General features: G+C 42.2%; 1 protein-coding gene across 2 annotated transcripts in view; it reads left to right on the forward strand.

The window, feature by feature from the left end:
* NFXL1 (nuclear transcription factor, X-box binding like 1) overlaps nucleotides 1–17,291 on the forward strand; it is a 128,007-nt gene that overhangs the window by 86,738 nt on the left and 23,978 nt on the right. For both annotated transcript variants that reach the window (XM_040418905.1, XM_040418906.1), the window contains exons 16-19: nucleotides 4,962–4,983; nucleotides 7,059–7,193; nucleotides 8,734–8,900; nucleotides 14,708–14,777. In XM_040418905.1, coding sequence (XP_040274839.1) covers nucleotides 4,962–4,983; nucleotides 7,059–7,193; nucleotides 8,734–8,900; nucleotides 14,708–14,777 — 394 coding nt within the window. The remainder of the gene's footprint in view (nucleotides 1–4,961; nucleotides 4,984–7,058; nucleotides 7,194–8,733; nucleotides 8,901–14,707; nucleotides 14,778–17,291) is intronic.

Consider the following 17,291-nt stretch of genomic DNA (forward strand, 5'->3'; position numbering starts at 1 on the left):
ACCTTGCCGCACAAAAAGTGTAATATAGAGCAACCAAAAATCATATGTACCCTAAACTAGTACCAACAATACTGCCACCCTATCCCGTAGTTTCTAAAATGGGGTCACTTTTCTGGAGTTTCTACTCTAGGGGTGCATCAGGGGGGCTTCAAATGGGACATGGTGTCAAAAAACCAGTCCAGCAAAATCTGCCTTCCAAAAACCGTATGGCATTCCTTTCCTTCTGCGCCCTGCCGTGTGCCCGTACAGTAGTTTACGGCCACATATGAGGTGTTTCTGTAAACTACAGAATCAGGGCCCTAAATAATGAGTTTTGTTTGGCTGTTAACCCTTGCTTTGTAACTGGAAAAAAAATATTAAAATGGAAAATCTGCCAAAAAAGTGAAATTTTGAAATTGTATCTCTATTTTCCATTAAATCTTGTGCAACACCTAAAGGGTTAACAAAGTTTGTAAAATCAGTTTTGAATACCTTGAGGGGTGTAGTTTCTTAGATGGGGTCACTTTTATGGAGTTTCTACTCTAGGGGTGCATCAGGGGGGCTACAAATGGGACATGGTGTCAAAAAAAACAGTCCAGCAAAACCTGCCTTCCAAAAACCGTATGGCATTCCTTTCCTTCTGCGTCCTGCCGTGTGCCCGTACAGCGGTTTACGGCCACATATGGGGTGTTTCTGTAAACTACAGAATCAGGGCCATAAATAATGAGTTTTGTTTGGCTGTTAACCCTTGCTTTGTTAGTGGAAAAAAAATATTAAAATGGAAAATCTGCCAAAAAAGTGAAATTTTGAAATTGTATCTCTATTTTCCATTAAATCTTGTGCAACACCTAAAGGGTTAACAAAGTTTGTAAAATCAGTTTTGAATACCTTGAGGGGTGTAGTTTCTTAGATGGGGTCACTTTTATGGAGTTTCTACTCTAGGGGTGCATCAGGGGGGCTTCAAATGGGACATTGTGTCAAAAAAAACAGTCCAGCAAAATCAGCCCTCCAAAAACCAAACGGCGCACCTTTCACTCTACGCCCCGCTGTGTGGCCGTACAGTAGTTTACGGCCACATATGGGGTGTTTCTGTAAACAGCAGAGTCAGGGCAATAAAGATACAGTCTTGTTTGGCTGTTAACCCTTGCTTTGTTAGTGGAAAAAATGGGTTAAAATTGAAAATTAGGCAAAAAAATGAAATTCTCAAATTTCATCTCAATTTGCCAATAACTCTTGTGCAACACCTAAAGGGTTAACGACGTATGTAAAATCAGTTTTGAATACCTTGAGGGGTGTAGTTTCTTAGATGGGGTCACTTTTAGGGAGTTTCTACTCTAGGGGTGCATCAGGGGGCTTCAAATGGGACATGGTGTAAATAAACCAGTCCATAAAAATCAGCCTTCCAAAAACCAAACGGCGCACCTTTCACTCTACGCCCCGGTGTGTGGCCGTACAGCAGTTTATGGCCACATATTGGGTGTTTCTGTAAACGGCAGAGTCAGGGCAATAAAGATACAGTCTTGTTTGGCTGTTAACCCTTGCTTTGTTAGTGGAAAAAATGGGTTAAAATGGGAAATTAGACAAAAAAATCAAATTCTCAAATTTCCTCCCCATTTGCCAATAACTTTTGTGCAACACCTAAAGGGTTAACAATGTATGCAAAATCAGTTTTGAATACCTTGAGGGGTGTAGTTTCTTAGATGGGGTCATTTTTGGGTGGTTTCTATTATGTAAGCCTCGCAAAGTGACTTCAAACCTGAACTGGTCCCTAAAAATTGAGTTTTTGTCAATTTCTGAAAAATTTCAAGATTTGCTTCTAAACTTCTAAGCCTTATAACATCCCCAAAAAATAAAATATCATTCCCAAAACAATTCAAACATGAAGTAGACATATGGGGAATGTAAAGTCATCACAATTTTTTGGGGTATTACTATGTATTACAGAAGTAGAGAAACTGAAACTTTGAAATTTGCAAATTTTTCCAAATTTTTGGTAAATTAGGTATTTTTTTGTGCAAAAAAAATAATTTTTGGGACTTCATTTTACCAGTGTCATGAAGTACAATATGTGACGAAAAAACAATCTCATAATGGCCTGGATAAGTCAAAGCGTTTTAAAGTTATTAGCACTTAAAGTGACACTGGTCAGATTTCCAAAAAATGGCCTGGTCCTTAAGGTGAAAATGAGCCCGTTCCTTAAGGGGTTAATGATTTGCTTTCAAATAATTCAGTCATCTGATATAGACAGACAGGTGTCCGGCTTTTCATATGGTGTGAATAATCCAGATTTGCAGATTATGATAAATGGCCGCTAGTTGCTGTTCACAATTGTATGCAACAATGTTGCGTGTTACTCACGACCTCCTGCAGATCGCCAACCACCTTTTGCTCCGGTCTCCGCTGTGCCGCTCACAACCTCCTGCGGATTACTCACTGATTTTAGTTTTAGACACCGATCTTAATACCCCTTTAGCTGGCGGTGGATGCGTCAAATTTATATAGAGGCGCTGGCAAGGGAGCAAGGGAACTGGTGTAGATTTAGACCATTTTCTAATCCCAAAACAGGCGTAGAAAATGAGAAATGAGATGGGCCTGCCAGCCCGCCCCCTTCCTTGGCCACGCCCCCTTTTTGTTTTGACCTGGCATGAGAACGGAAAAGTCGCAGATTGCGGTGCTGATAACCTTTGCGCTGCAATTTGCGACAGATATACGCTGAAAAGTGGTGCATATCTGTTTGTAAATGACCCCCGTAAAGACCAATGCTCTCTCCCTGGTGCATTTGGTTGAACATAACTTTTTATTTTTTCCTGAATGTAGTGGTGTGAGGCCTTGTTTTTTTTTTTTTTTCAGGACGAGCTGTAGAATTTTTTTAGAACCTTTCTCAGAGAAAATATATAAAGCATTCAATTTCTTCACATTAGTATGAATTCATTATTACTATTCATTTATTTTAGCAAAAAATGCCTAAAATCGGTCCCTCCACAAATTTTTTTTTCCATTATTCACCCATCATGCATATTTTTATAATTTTTTTTTTTTTTTTTACTGATGACCTATCCTCGAAGTCAATTTGTTCAAAAACTTACTTTGAACAATAATAAGATATTGGTTCAGGTTTGAGTAATATTCAGTGAAATTGTATGATTGTGCCAATCGCATCCAGTAATGCAATGCAGTGCAGGACCCCACTCCTAAACAAACTCATCCCATCTGTAATCCATGACTGCTCTTAGATCTGTTACCTGCTATCCATCACCAGATGAAGCCGAGGATAAGGTGGAAGTATTTATTAGCCCTCATTTCTAGGTAGATTCTGCTTTTCGTTATATTGTATTCCACAAGAATATGACATGCGTAATGAAAAAAGATCTACGGTAATAGTGCGTGCATATTGTATGGATGTTAAAAGAATATTCTGGTTTTTATTTTTAAATGTATTTATGTATTAAGAAATGATATAGTTTTCAAATATATATGTATTTACAATTTTGCTTCCATACCTTTCTTATATCAGGTTGTTTACCCCTGTCTGCACAGTAGAATGGTACAGCCCATGTGTCAGTCCTGTGTAATGCAGAGATGGTCTCACTGAAATTTGGCCTCATATGACGCTCTTCACATTGTATAATATACATTCAGTAAGCAACAGTGTTACATGACATACATGTGCAGGCTCAGCACGTGGGACACTTCCATAGGACTAATGGTGGAAACCATTGTGGCTTTTACAACAACTGATTCACTGTATGAGTGTTTACATGGTTGCCTGTTTCCAGGTAATTTGTGAAATGGCTGCCTGTCTCTAAGTGATATTGTCATATTAATAAAGTTAACTGTAAAAAAAATTATAAACCCAATTACACAACACATACAGGAGATCCAAGGAGAACAATGTTAGATGTGCTTCTTCACTGACAGACATGATGAGACGCTGCTGCAGGTGGTATTGCTATATATACTGTATACATATGTGCTGCACCTCAATAAGCTGCTATTCACCTGTTAGGTATCTGGACATTTAACTGAATGCCAGATGTCACATGACAGGATTGAGGGTCACATGACTGACGCCATCTTTAGTCCTATTCTGATCTATGGATGCATTTTACAGGACTAAAATGGGCGTAAATTAATTTTTTCTTTAGAGAGAGGCAGTTGTGCGGATATAATAAAGGTCTGCAAGCAAAATTGTAAATACGTGTATATTAGAAAATTGTATAACTGCCTAGTCTCAAATAAATGTAATCATTAAATCTCTAAGTCTATTGATGGTATAATTTGTTTGCTGTATTTTGATGCATTGTTGCATCATTTGACCTGACCATGGTATGTACAGTGCCAAAGACTTTCCATGTTTTATGTTTTGTGGCACTGGTACTGAGCCATGCCTTGTTTACATCACACTATGCCCCCCCACTTAACATGTACACTGGAAACACATATCCATAGGTCATCATTTGCCCACTGGAGGTCAAAAGAGTATCAGTTTAAAAAAAAATTATTTTTTACAATTTGCCCCTATGGACGATGTACACCTCTGTACTCTTTAAGGCAGGCCATATTTATTAGATAGCTGTCTGCCAGACAACTATCTCTCACAACATCTCCATACACATACCCACTCGGTCAAGCATGCATGGAGAGGTGAAAAAATTGTTGGCAGATGCCTTTGGCTGCATCTTATGTCTCCAAGATCAAAAGGATTGGACAGCTGATTGCCCCGTCCTTATGTTGGGAGGCCCCCATACACATTAGATAGTCGGCCATTCCTGCCAAAATCAGTGTGAATGGCCAACTTAATACTAAAGGGAGCTCAAAAACAGTTTTCGGTGTGGTGTAGGACCAACGCTACCCTGATGTATCCAGATGTTCTGCACCCTTTGGTGTGCTGCTCTGTATGTGATGAAGATGTGGTCTGAGTTCAAATATAAATTGTGTTTCCTATTGTGGCCTAAATTTTCCTTTTTTCATGATTTTTCCAGGGAGTGCCTCGGAAAACATGAAGTAAGTATGTTGTTATACAATGTGTGTATGACTATGTGTGTCACTAATCCTGTATTGCTGCAACATCTGGTGTGTGATGGTGTGTGTTCAAAGTATCTGAAAAAAATAGGAGTCTTCTAACTGCTTATCTGTTTCTCTCATCCTGACATGTCAGAAAATCAGATGGAGGGTGAGGGGGCTGAAGAACTGTTTGGTAAGGCCTTATGCACACGAGTGTGCCGGCCGTTCCGTACATTGGGACTGTAATTTGCGGTCCCCAATGCACGGGCACCATCCGTATAGTTGCCGCAGACAGATGTAGACCAATTTATCCATGATCCGTCTGCACCACAACAAAATAGAACATGTTCTATTTTTTGCGGTGCGGAGGCACGGTGAGAGACCCTACAGTGTGCACACAGCTGGTGCCTGTATTTTACGGACCCGCTGTATGCGTGCTGCAATTCGGGGACGACCACGACCCTGTGCATGAGGCCTAATGGGAACAGAGACCGGATTTTATTTAACACACAAATTACACGATGAGCATAGGTGACACTTTGGCCGCTTTCACACATCACTGGTCAGTGTTTTGGTCAGTGATTTCCATCATTGTTTGTGAGCCAAAACCAGGAGTGACGCCTACACAGAGATAAGATCTGCACCTCTTCTGTGTTTTTGACCTGCACATGGTTTTGGCTCACAATCACTGATGGAAATCACTGATCAAACACTGACTCAGAAATCAGCTTGTTCACATTTTCACTTTTCACGGACGTGTGCTATCTACAGACAGCATACGTAATCCTTGATTTTAATGTGTATGTTCACACATCGGTGGTTTTACACTGAACATGGGCGAGTGGAAAAAACATGGAGACATGCGTTACTTTGGTTCGTGATGCGGGCCAAAAATGGCCGTTGACGTCTATGGACCGGGAAAAAAAAAACACTCTCACAACACAGATGACATCTGAGTTTTAGGAACCATTGGTAGAAAATGCTCTGGAAATTATAGAGTAATGGAGTAAAACCAAACCATGCGCTAACGAACATGTAATTCCTAATTCAAATACTAGACAATGAATAGCTACTCATTTCATAGATAAAGAATATAATATGGGGCAGCTCAGTGGTTAGCACTGGTGTCTTGCAGCGCTGGGGTCCTAAGTTCGAATCCGACCAAGGACAACATCTGCAAGCAGTTTGGCATTGAGTTTGTATGTGCTGTGTTTGCGTGGGTTTCCTTCCACACACCAAAGACATAGTGATGGGGAACTCGGAATGTGATGATCATTTCTGTAAAGTGCTGTGGAATATGATCTCATATATATATATATATACGTGAGTAAAATAAATAAAAATACAGTATGTGATAATCAGAGCAAGTCAATCCCAAGATAAAGTCGATGCCTGTCTTACCAGCTTAGAAGTGAACTTACAGAAGGATTTGTACACCTTTTACTTTAGTGCTCCTATGTCCCTGTGCCCCCTTGTGCATTTAGGGGCTCTTATTGATATTCCTGGTTATTCACATTACAGAGCAAATGACCGTTTAAATTACATTTTTGTATGCGTATGCAATGTAGGAAATATTCCTTTGTTTGCAACTTTTGCCCAGATGCACTAATGTGTCTGTGGCTAAAATCTGTCCAAAACAATGGCGCAATTTGGCTCAGCTGGAGTTTCTGCAGTATTCTACACTTACATAAAGCAGAAGCAAGTTAACAAAAAGTTGGTATAAAATCTGAGAAAAGTGTCTGTCCCCGCACCACATTTATCATCCAGCCTGAGCCCCTGTGATAAATCTGGTGCAGATCTGTGTTGTTTCTTTCCTCTGTTATTCCTCTTCGAATTGTATAGATTGACCACTGTGCACTACCATTTATTTTGGAGCAATAACATCCAGTTCCACTGAAAATACAAGCATCTACTGAAGGTGACATATTAGGAGAGGTTGCCCCATCAGAAAGATGCAATTTATGGCTACATCCCTGTCTCTTCTAATCAAGAATTCTTGTAACCACTCATCAGCAAAAGTAAACTCCCCTTTGAAATGTGATGTAAGATAATGGCTGGTTTTTACTTTCCCTCAGGTCAGTCTCTTGCCATGTCATGCTGCTCGCCCTTTCTCCTGCAAAAGGCCATGTGGACGTCGGCTTCCTTGTGGGAATCACACTTGTTCAAGAGAATGTCATAAAGTCACTGAAGTTAATGGTAACAAAGAAAAGGTGAGAATTGGTGAATGACATTCCAAGGATAGGCCACCAACATTAGATTGGTGGAGGTCTGACTCTCACAACCCCTGCTGATCAGGCTTCTGATTGGGCAGCGGCTCTCATACGAGGGCTGTACCCTCTTTATTGTTACCACCAGTCCAGACGCCGGTAATCCTGCAGGACACCAATACTATTAGTAGCAGCGAGGTGGGGAAATGTAGCTTTGTCCCATTGTATTACATTCACCTCTTCTAAAGATTTGGTGTGACTTCTGAACTGTGTCTGTATCGGTATAAACAAGAGATGTCAGACTTGAATGAGCGTCATGGCCCATTCTACCAGCTTGTCGGCAGGGGTGACGAAAGTTAGACCCCCACCAATCTGATTAATTGATGTATTAATGGTCTGTCATAAGGATTAGCCTTTCATTTTAAAAGGTTGGCTAACCCCTTTAAAGAGTAAAGCAGTATATTTCTTTTCTTTATAGGGTTAATATGTGTAAGTGCTGAAATTTATAAATTTAGATATTTATGTAAATTAGCTATTTGGAGCACCAGGAGCCTGGACATAGCACTAGGAACACCTCTAGTGCAACGACCCTGTGCTCTTTGTACTCCCCCCCTCCCCTTTGAGTGACGGGGCCAGACATCTCTTCTAGCCTTGTGTTCTCATGCCGGTGCTGAGGCTCATTGACTTGGCACAGTGAATCAGATGCTGCTTCCTAAACTTTGGAAGCAGCAGAAGATCAACTGCGCAAGCGGATCAGTGACTTGGCGCCGACGCAGTGAATCTGATGAACACTGCTTTCCGAGCTCATCAGATCCACTGCGCAGACGCCAAGTCACTGAGCCTCAGCACTGGCGCGAGAACACAAGGCTAGATGACATTTCTAGCCCTGTCACTCAAAGGGGAGGGGGGTGTACATAGAGCGTGGGGACGTTGTGCTGGCAGTGCTGCTAGTGCTGTGGCCAGCCCCCTTGTGCACCAGAGAGGTAATTTACATATATTGAAAGATTAATATCTCTTGACACTTGTTAACCCTATAGAGAAAATAAATATATATAGTTTTACGAAGCATGGTTAATCCTTCCAGGCAATATGCATGGTTGATCAGATGCTCTTTAGAGGCTATGCATTTATGAAACCATTTATGAAAACTACTATGTGACAATATTTCTAGAGTGGATTTCTGGATGATTAAGTTCTGTGCAGTTAAAGCAAAACTCTAGTATCATTGTTATTATTATTCATCACCATTTTGGAGTTGTATGCACCTGTAGATTATATTTTATACTATTTAATCCATTGATTGCATATTTGTAGTGACTCTCACACACTCCCTCACAGACACATATATTTCAGTGCCATATTTGATGATTGCGTGCCATAATTTTCCCTTTAAGTGGATAACATTGGAATTATGTGATGTTAACTGCTTTTTCTGACCCCATCCTAGCCAGTTATTCAGACATCGAGGGCTAATTTAGGCCTCTATAAACGTAACCTCTGTGCAGTTACTTATCTTACAATATATCTATTTTATGTCTTCTAGTGTGGTCCAGAGTGCTTCATGTGTGACGTAGAATGCTCAAAACCTCGACCGCCAGGGTGCCCCCATGGCTGCAATCTACCATGTCATCCTGGAGACTGTCCACTATGCCTTCAGATGATCAGGACTAAGTGCCACTGCAGAATTAGTAGTCTTTACATCGAGTGCAGGTATGCTCCCTTTTTTCACATCGTACAATATATACGTTAAAGGGGTTTTCCGACAGTTTTTTTTTATGATGTCCTGTGCTCTGGATAGATCATCAGGATCTGAATGGTGGGAGTCCAAGAACCGGTACCCCCGCCGATCAGCTGTTTCAGAAGGCAGCAGTGTTTGCAGTAGCACCACAGCCTTCTCCATCTTTGCCTAGGCCATTTGACGTCACCTTCATCGGTGACATGGCCTAGGCGCAGCTCACCCCCATTGAAGTGAATGGGACTGAGCTGCGACACCAAGCACAGCGCTATACAATGCCCAGCGCGGTGCTTGGCAACCTGACAGAATTCCTTGGCACTAGTGTAAGAGCTGCTACCTTCTCAAACAGCTGATCGTCGGGGTCCCGGGTGTTAGACCCCCACCAAGCAGATGCTGAGGACCTATCCAGAAGATAGCTCATCAGTAAAAAAAAACTGTCGGGCAGTAAAGAAACATAAAGAAAATGTTCACAGCTCATAGGAGTAAACTAGCCATTGAATTTGGAACAAAACAGAAGGAATAAGTGGTAATTTATACTGTTGTAGATATCAAGATTTATACAGTATAGTCACAATGCATTTTGAATGTTGTCTCTCTCCTGGAAATTACTACTTGTGGCAATCAGGCTGACCTCTGTTCACCCATTTTACCCATGTTCTGTATATTAATTATACCCAAGGTCTGTATATGAATTATCATGTTTGTCAGTTGTAATTCATTTGCCTTTTAGATATGGTCTTGTCTGTTACATGCAGCCATGCTATATGGTTGAAATTTTGTGACGTGCTGTGGTCATATACCTAGGATCATTTTGACATCACGATTCTTTTGACATTGGATCACTTACAAAGGGTATTCATAAAGTCATGGATCTAGTCAGCAACTATGTTTAGGTGAGCTTTGAGATTTTAAAGGCCCAAATACATATTAGTAGATTACACTTCCACTCATCCTCAATCTACTACTTATGCCCTATACACACATCGGTGTTCAGTCAGTGATTTACATCAGTGATTTTGATCCAAATCCTGATCCGTCTGACAAATGCATTGAAACACCGGATCCGTCTCTCCGGTGTCATCTGGAAAAACTGATCCGGTATTAATTTTTTTTGCATTTTTAAAGGTCTGCGCATGCACAGACGGGAAAGCCGGATCCATTTTGCCGGAACACTTAATGCCGGATCCGGCACTAATACACTTTAATGTAAATTTATGGCGGATCCGGCAAGTGATCAGTATTTTTGGCCGGAGATAAAAGTGCAGCATGCTGCAGTATTTTCTGCGGCCAAAAAACTTAAGAGGGACTGAACTGATGCATCCTGATGCATACTTAATGGAATGCTCTCTATTCAGAATGCATTAGGATAAAACGAATCCGTTTTTTTCCGGTATTGAGCTCCTGTGACGGAACTCAATACCGGAAAACAAAAACGCTAGTGTGAAAGTACCCTTAGTCTGAAGGTTCCTGTAGCGTCTTCTTGAAGGAAGTAACTGGAAGAGTTTATTGGGAAGATGAGACGAGTCCCTAAGAATGATGCGAGCCCGATGTAGACATCTCTTCTTGTGAACATCCTCAATAGCAGGAAGTAGAGTCCCTGTGATGCCTTGGGCGGTTTTTACCACCCGCTGCAGTGCCTTGCAGTCAGCAACAGAGCAATTCCCATACAAGACTGTGATTCAGTTGGTCAGAATGCTCTCTATCGCACAGCGATAAAAGTTACCCAGTATGTCATCAGACAGGTGGATTTTCTTCAGTGTCCTCAAAAAAAAGAGACGCTGATGTGCCTTCTTGACCAGGCTAGAGATGTTGGTTGACCAGGACAGATTGTCAGAGATGTAGGTCCCCAGGAACTTAAAGATGGAAACCCGTTCAACAGCGGTGCAATTTATGTGGATGGGGTCATGGGTGTCTCTCTTCTCCTTCCTGAAGTCCACAATGAGCTCTTTTGTTTTGCTGGTATTCAGGAGCAGGTTATTGTCAGCACACCACACAGCTAGGTGCTTTACCTCCTCCCTATAGTCAGACACATCGTTGTCAGTGATGAGCCCAATCATCGTGGTGTCATCTGCAAACTTGATGATGGAATCATACCTAGGCCTGCAGTCATAGGTGAAAAGGGAGTAGAGGAACGGGCTCAGCACACAGCCCTGTGGAGTGCCAGTGTTGAGTGTGATGGTGGTGGAACAGTTATTTCCATGACCTAACATGCTTGGGTCTGTTGGTCAAAAAGTCCATGAACCAGTAACAGATAGGATTGCTGATTCCAAGATCCACAGGTTTAGTGATCAACTTGGAGGGAATGACTGTATTGAATGCTGAGCTAAAATCAACAAACCGCATTCTTGCATAAGTATTCTTGTTGTCCAGATGTGAGAGTACACAGTGAAGCGCTGTAGATACAGCATCCTCTGTACTCCTATTACTTTGATAGGCAAATTGGTGAGGCTCCAGTGTAGGGGGCAAGCATAACTTTAGATGTGCCAGGACCAGTCGCTCAAAGCACTTTATAACTATAGGCGTGAGTGCTACAGGGCGATAGTCGTTCAGGCACATTAATGATGATTGTTTCGGCACTGGCACAATAGAGGTGGTCTTGAAGCACGCTGGGCAAGCGACCGGTTGAAGATGTCAGTGAAGACCCCTGCAAGCTGCTCAGCACATGCTCAAAGCACACGTCCAGTAATGCCATCAGGGCCAGCAGCCTTGCGAGCGTTGATACTGCTCAGTGCGTTATGGACATCTATGATGTGAGTGAGGGTATGGCAGTCAGTCATCAGAGGGTAGGGTTTTGGCAAAATGTTTCTTATTGTCCTTATCAAAACGAGCGTAAAAGTCATTTAGCTAATTTAGGGAGGACACAGTCATGGCTGTCTGTGTGGAATTGCTGAGCTTATAGTCGGATATTGCCTGAATGCCCAGCCACATGCGTCGTGAGTCAGAGTTGACAAAGTGTTCCTCCACCTTCAGCTTGTAGCTGTGCTTGGTCTTTCTGATGCCCCTCTTCTGGTCTGCCCTGGACTTACTGTAGGCCTAAGCGTCACCTGATCTAAAGGCAAAGTTACGTGCCTTTAGTAGAAGCCGCACTTCCTTGTTCATCCATGTTTTCTGATTTGGGTACATTGTGATCTGCTTTTCTGTGGTAACATTGTCAATTGTGGTGTTGATGTATTCCAGTACCGAGTACGTATAAGAATCAATGTTATTGGTGGCCTGAGAGGCAAACATGCTCCAGTCCGTGACTTTAAACCTGTCCTGGAGTACAGAATCTACCCCCGCTGGCCACACTTTGATTGTGTTCACAGGGTTGATAAGCGGCAAGTACTTGGGGGTGAGAATGTGGATGTTATGTAGAGACACAATTGATTCCTGATTGCAGTTGTTGGCTCTTTTATGCTGGGATAAATAGTTACAAGAATAGGTGCACTACTGTGGTGGATGCAAACAGTAACATCTGACTAAACCCTCACACTGATGTTAAAGGGTTTCTACCACCAGAAATACTGTTATGTAGCTGACTGATATAGCGATGCGCTAATGTCACCACTACATAACAGTATGTTTCTAACATTAGTCCCTGCAGCTGTTTTTGTTAAAAAAGCACTTTTATAATATGCTAATGAGCCTCTAGGTGCTATGTGGGCGTAAAATCAGCACCTAGAGGCTCAGTCCACTCACCCATTATGCCGCCCAGGTCCAGTGTTGTGCCCGCCCAGCTCCTCTTGATTGATGGCACGGTCCGCCGCATCGCTGCCGAAATCCCGCGCCTGCGCCATTCACTTCTGTCTTCGGCGCAGGCGCAGTGAGTGAATGATGCGATCCTGGTGCCGGATTCCTCACTGCGCCTGCGCCGACTACATCACAGTGAGGAAGCCGGCATCAGGAGAGCGGCCTTCACTCACTGCGCCTGCGCCGAAGACAGAAGTGAACGGCGCAGGCGCGGGATTTCGGCAGCGATACGGCGGACCGTGCCATCAATCAAGAGGAGCTGGGCGGGCACAACACTGGACCTGGGCGGCATAATGGGTGAGTGGACTGAGCCTCTAGGTGCTGATTTTACGCCCACATAGCACCTAGAGGCTCATTAGCATATAATAAAAGTGCTTTTTTAACAAAAACGGCTGCAGGGACTAATGTTAGAAACATACTGTTATGTAGTGCTGACATTAGCGCATCGCTATATCAGTCAGCTACATAACAGTATTTCTGGTGGTAGAAACCCTTTAAAAATGAGACTTTAGCCAGTATATCCTTATATTAAGGACATACCTGAGCCCGCGCACCACGCCAAGGTTTCTCAAGTGGCACGGGACCTAAAGCCTATACTACCTGTACCGTATGGGTGGTACCAGGAGCCAGTGGGCAAATTACAGCAGTGTAAGGTCCGACTCACAGCAAACAGCTCCCAGTTCCCTCCAGTGTGACTAACCACACATACAATGGGAGGAGGCTTAGAGTCCCACCCATGGCTGGCCGATATGTTTCAGGCCTCACAGGTGCACCTAAATGCTGCCTATGGATGGTAATCAAGGCTCATTTAGATTGGAGTTTATACACCTCCACATATAAATATACGATTTGAATGACGTGATCTCAAAAGGCAGGAAATTCTCAACCCCAAATGTTGCTGGGCTGTAGGCAGGAGATGCCGGAGATTTTTTGTATAAGTCATTCTAATTAAGAAAGCCAGTCGGATGTCTAGCAAAATGTCTTCAAGAGAAAATACAAGTTCACTTGCTCTGGCTTATTACTACTGAAATAACTGCATGATGAGAAGATACTCAGCATCTGTTGTCCTTTCCTGGATCATAATATATATTTTTTTCATTTTATTGCACTAGTTTCTGTGCACGTCTGCATTGCCGTTTTCATTTATAGTGGAAACAACAATGCAGTTCCTTTCGGACCCCCATTATCCATTATTATGCTGAAGTAGTAGTGCTACATTCTCCCTCCCTGAGTGAATCTACGGTATAGGTTTCTAATGTGATTCTCCGATGCAGTTGTGCACGCGACCTTATCCTTTATACACCCGGAACTGAGAGTGCTGAAGGTTTGTTGACAAGCAGTCACATACGTATCACCTACAACCTTGTAAAAAAACTTCTCATAATTACCTTTGAATTAGAAATGAGAGGTGCGTTAAAAAGTGTTAGCTTAAAGTGGTTGACCCACATTTTTTCAAACTAGCATGGGGATCTAAGTACTTTTGTATTTGCATGTAATTAAACATTGAGCTATTCAATAAGGCATACCTGTATAGCGCCACCTGTATCCGCTTTTTTATTTATTTTTTCTAATTTGTCTGCCCTGCTCACTGAGATGGAAGCACATGTTCCATTCTTCAACTGCCACTCACTGCAGCAGACAGGACATGCCCTCTGAGTGGAAGGACACCCCCCCCCCCCTTCCCCCCAGGATCCAGAGTGACTCTGGCATACTGCCAAATCAGTGGGAAGCCGTGTGCCCTCACTGCCAGTAAGATTATCTGGAACAGAGGGTGTCCGTGACAGAATACTCAAATCGTAGTTATTAAAGCCCTCACCAAATAACATACAGCACCTACTGAGAAATGATTATCACATGGCTTGTTATTTGAGGGTGGGTCCATCTGGTCTTTTGGCTGCCAGACATTGATAGGTTCCCTGATGGTGCTCCTTTTATAAAACATTACAGCAGCGTGAAGCGCATTTGCGTGCAGGTGTTTTGCTCGCCTTCTCTAATACTGCTAGAAATCTTTGTGTGAAATAATAGTTTATTTTATGTTTTTTTGGGGGTTTAGAAAACTGACTTTGGCTGGCGAAGAAGAAAAGAATATGTTGACTTCATGCAAAAATCAGTGTCCAAAAGAGGTAAGGCCTGGTGGAAGATGTCTTAAAGCCTTCCATGTTTTACTGTCCTGTAAGGAATAAAAGCTGTACCCAGCGTGAAAAAAAACCTGAAATGTAAAGGTTTTTTGAACTCCATAGGAGAACACTCTTAATATATGTATTATTGTCAGTCCGAGGTTGCTTTAAGTTTAAATATACTATTACCAAACTTTCCCTTGAAGCCAGGAAACCAGGGCCAACTATAGGTCCCACTGTAGAATCCTAATCCATTCTCCATACGTATAGCACATCCCCAGGCTGCGAGGATTATGTTGTCCATCTTGATGTCAACTCTGCGGAGCGCAGTTTTTCACAGTGGCCAGGAAATGCGTCACTAGTATGGACAGCGAATCCACCATGAGCCAGAAATCAGGAATAACCCAACTTTTTTACAGAAATATCCTCCAACCCTTTGTTTAGCTCATTGGGGGTGAGCTAGGACCCCCCCCCCCCCCCCATAAACATTGGATGGTCTGCTAGTCCCTCTCAAATTGGCAGGTTTGACCGACCTTCAGCTAATGTGTATGATCATACACTGCTCTGTACCTTTTTAAAAGCACATAAGGACAATGTACATACCCTCTGGAGACATATTCCTCCTGAGATAAAACAGACCAAAGGATGAGAACTTGGACATTGGTGGCCCCTTGCATAATAAGGTCACTATTATTAGTCCTTTAGCTCATGAGAATGAACAACATCTAATGCATCTTCATAGTGACCCAACAGATGGAAGGAAAGTCATTCTTAGAGAATAACTGAGGGTGTTCCTGCACAACCCAAAAGACCCCATTACTGAGTACATGTACAACATATAGTAGCACCGAGGAAGTTGTTCCAGTGTCCAAATAATGAAATAAACAATATAAGTGAAACCTCATGTAAACTGGGCATTTCTTAGGGGGCTTCTCATACTCTTTGACTTCCGTTGACCTATTTTTTTCTGTAAGTAAACTAAAAAGTTTTCTTTCCACTTAGTTGGGACAGCTATTTTTGCAGTCGTGCCCGCTGACCTTCCTGCTTTACTTGAGCTATTTAAAGGGAATCAATAAGAGAGAGGAAAAAAAAAGTCATGTGCCATCGGATTAGCTTAAGTCAGATCTTGCACTAATGCATTAGAAAGGGTTCGGAGCACTGGCAGCCAATTATCCAGCCATTATATTTGCTTCTTTTTCAGCTGACGTATTGGGAACTGTAAGTTTAGATAACATTGTGGGGTTTATTGAAGGACAATACGTGCAGTCAAAGGCAGTGTTCTAGAAAAGCAGGGCAAGGAGTCATAGTGATAATCTCTTTAAGTACAGCAAAGCAGATAATCAACACTTTAGCTAGAAAAAGTTTTGTTTTTCCAGCTTTCCGTCTTTTCACTGATGTTGTAGAAAGTGTTCTGTTCTAACTTCCCCGGAGGTGCGAAGGATCAAATAAATCGTAAATTGACTGCCTTCCATGTTGGTAGTTGCATGACACTTTGATGGTTTAATGTTGGTATTGGAATCTTTAGCATTTAGACTGTTACTATGATTTGAGGAACATTTTACTAGGACAAATCACTTAACCACTTAAAGGGATGTTCTGGTTTAAAGGAAACCCGTCACCATGAAAATGTGATGTAAGCTGAAGGTAGCATGTCATAGAGCAGGAGGAGCTGAGCAGATTGATATAATGGGAAAAGATTCAGTTCAAGTTGTATTTCATTCATTTATATCCCTGCTCATTCTGGGCTTTGAAGTCCAGGAGTCGGTCCTATCAGTGATTGACAGCCTTCCCTCTATGACTGTGTATACAGAGAGAGCTGTCAGTCACTGATAGGACCGCCTCCTGGACTTCAAAGCTCAGGATGAACACTAGTTTAAATGAACACATGACAGGTTTTACTGAATCTTTTCCCGTAAAACTATATATCAGTCTGCTCAGCTCCTCCTGCACTATAGCATACCGACTGCAGCTCAGACACCATGTTCAACATGACAGGTTCCGTTTAAAGGGGTTGTCCCACAAAAAATATTCTAAATTTTTTCAACCAGCACCTGAATTTCAATACCTTGTAATTGCATGTAATAAAAAATTTAGTGTAGCCACTGACTTATTCACTGAAAACTATCTGTATAGCGCCACCTGCTGTTTGCTCCTTTTCTAATTTATTTTTCCTGTTCACTGAGATGGCAGCACATACTCAGTTCCATCCTTCAACTGCCACCAGCTACAGTAGAAAGGACATGTTCCCAGAGGAAGGACACGCCCCATAAGCTGCCAGCTTGAAATAAATCTAGCAGAACAATTGTAGCAATAAGTAGGGAGATCTCTGGATCCATTTGAGGTACAGGGCTGGTTCTAAATTTCTTAGAGACTGTCGTACTATATGATGATTAGATTTTTACATTAATCACGGGATAACCCTTTTAATGAAACTGATGACCTGTCCTCAGCATAGGGCATGAATTTCAGATCAGTTGGGGTCCAGCTCTTGGCTTCCCCGCTGATCAGCTATGTGGAGTA

This window comes from Bufo bufo, chromosome 2 (genome assembly GCF_905171765.1).
Source record: "Bufo bufo chromosome 2, aBufBuf1.1, whole genome shotgun sequence".
NCBI lineage: Eukaryota > Metazoa > Chordata > Amphibia > Anura > Bufonidae > Bufo > Bufo bufo.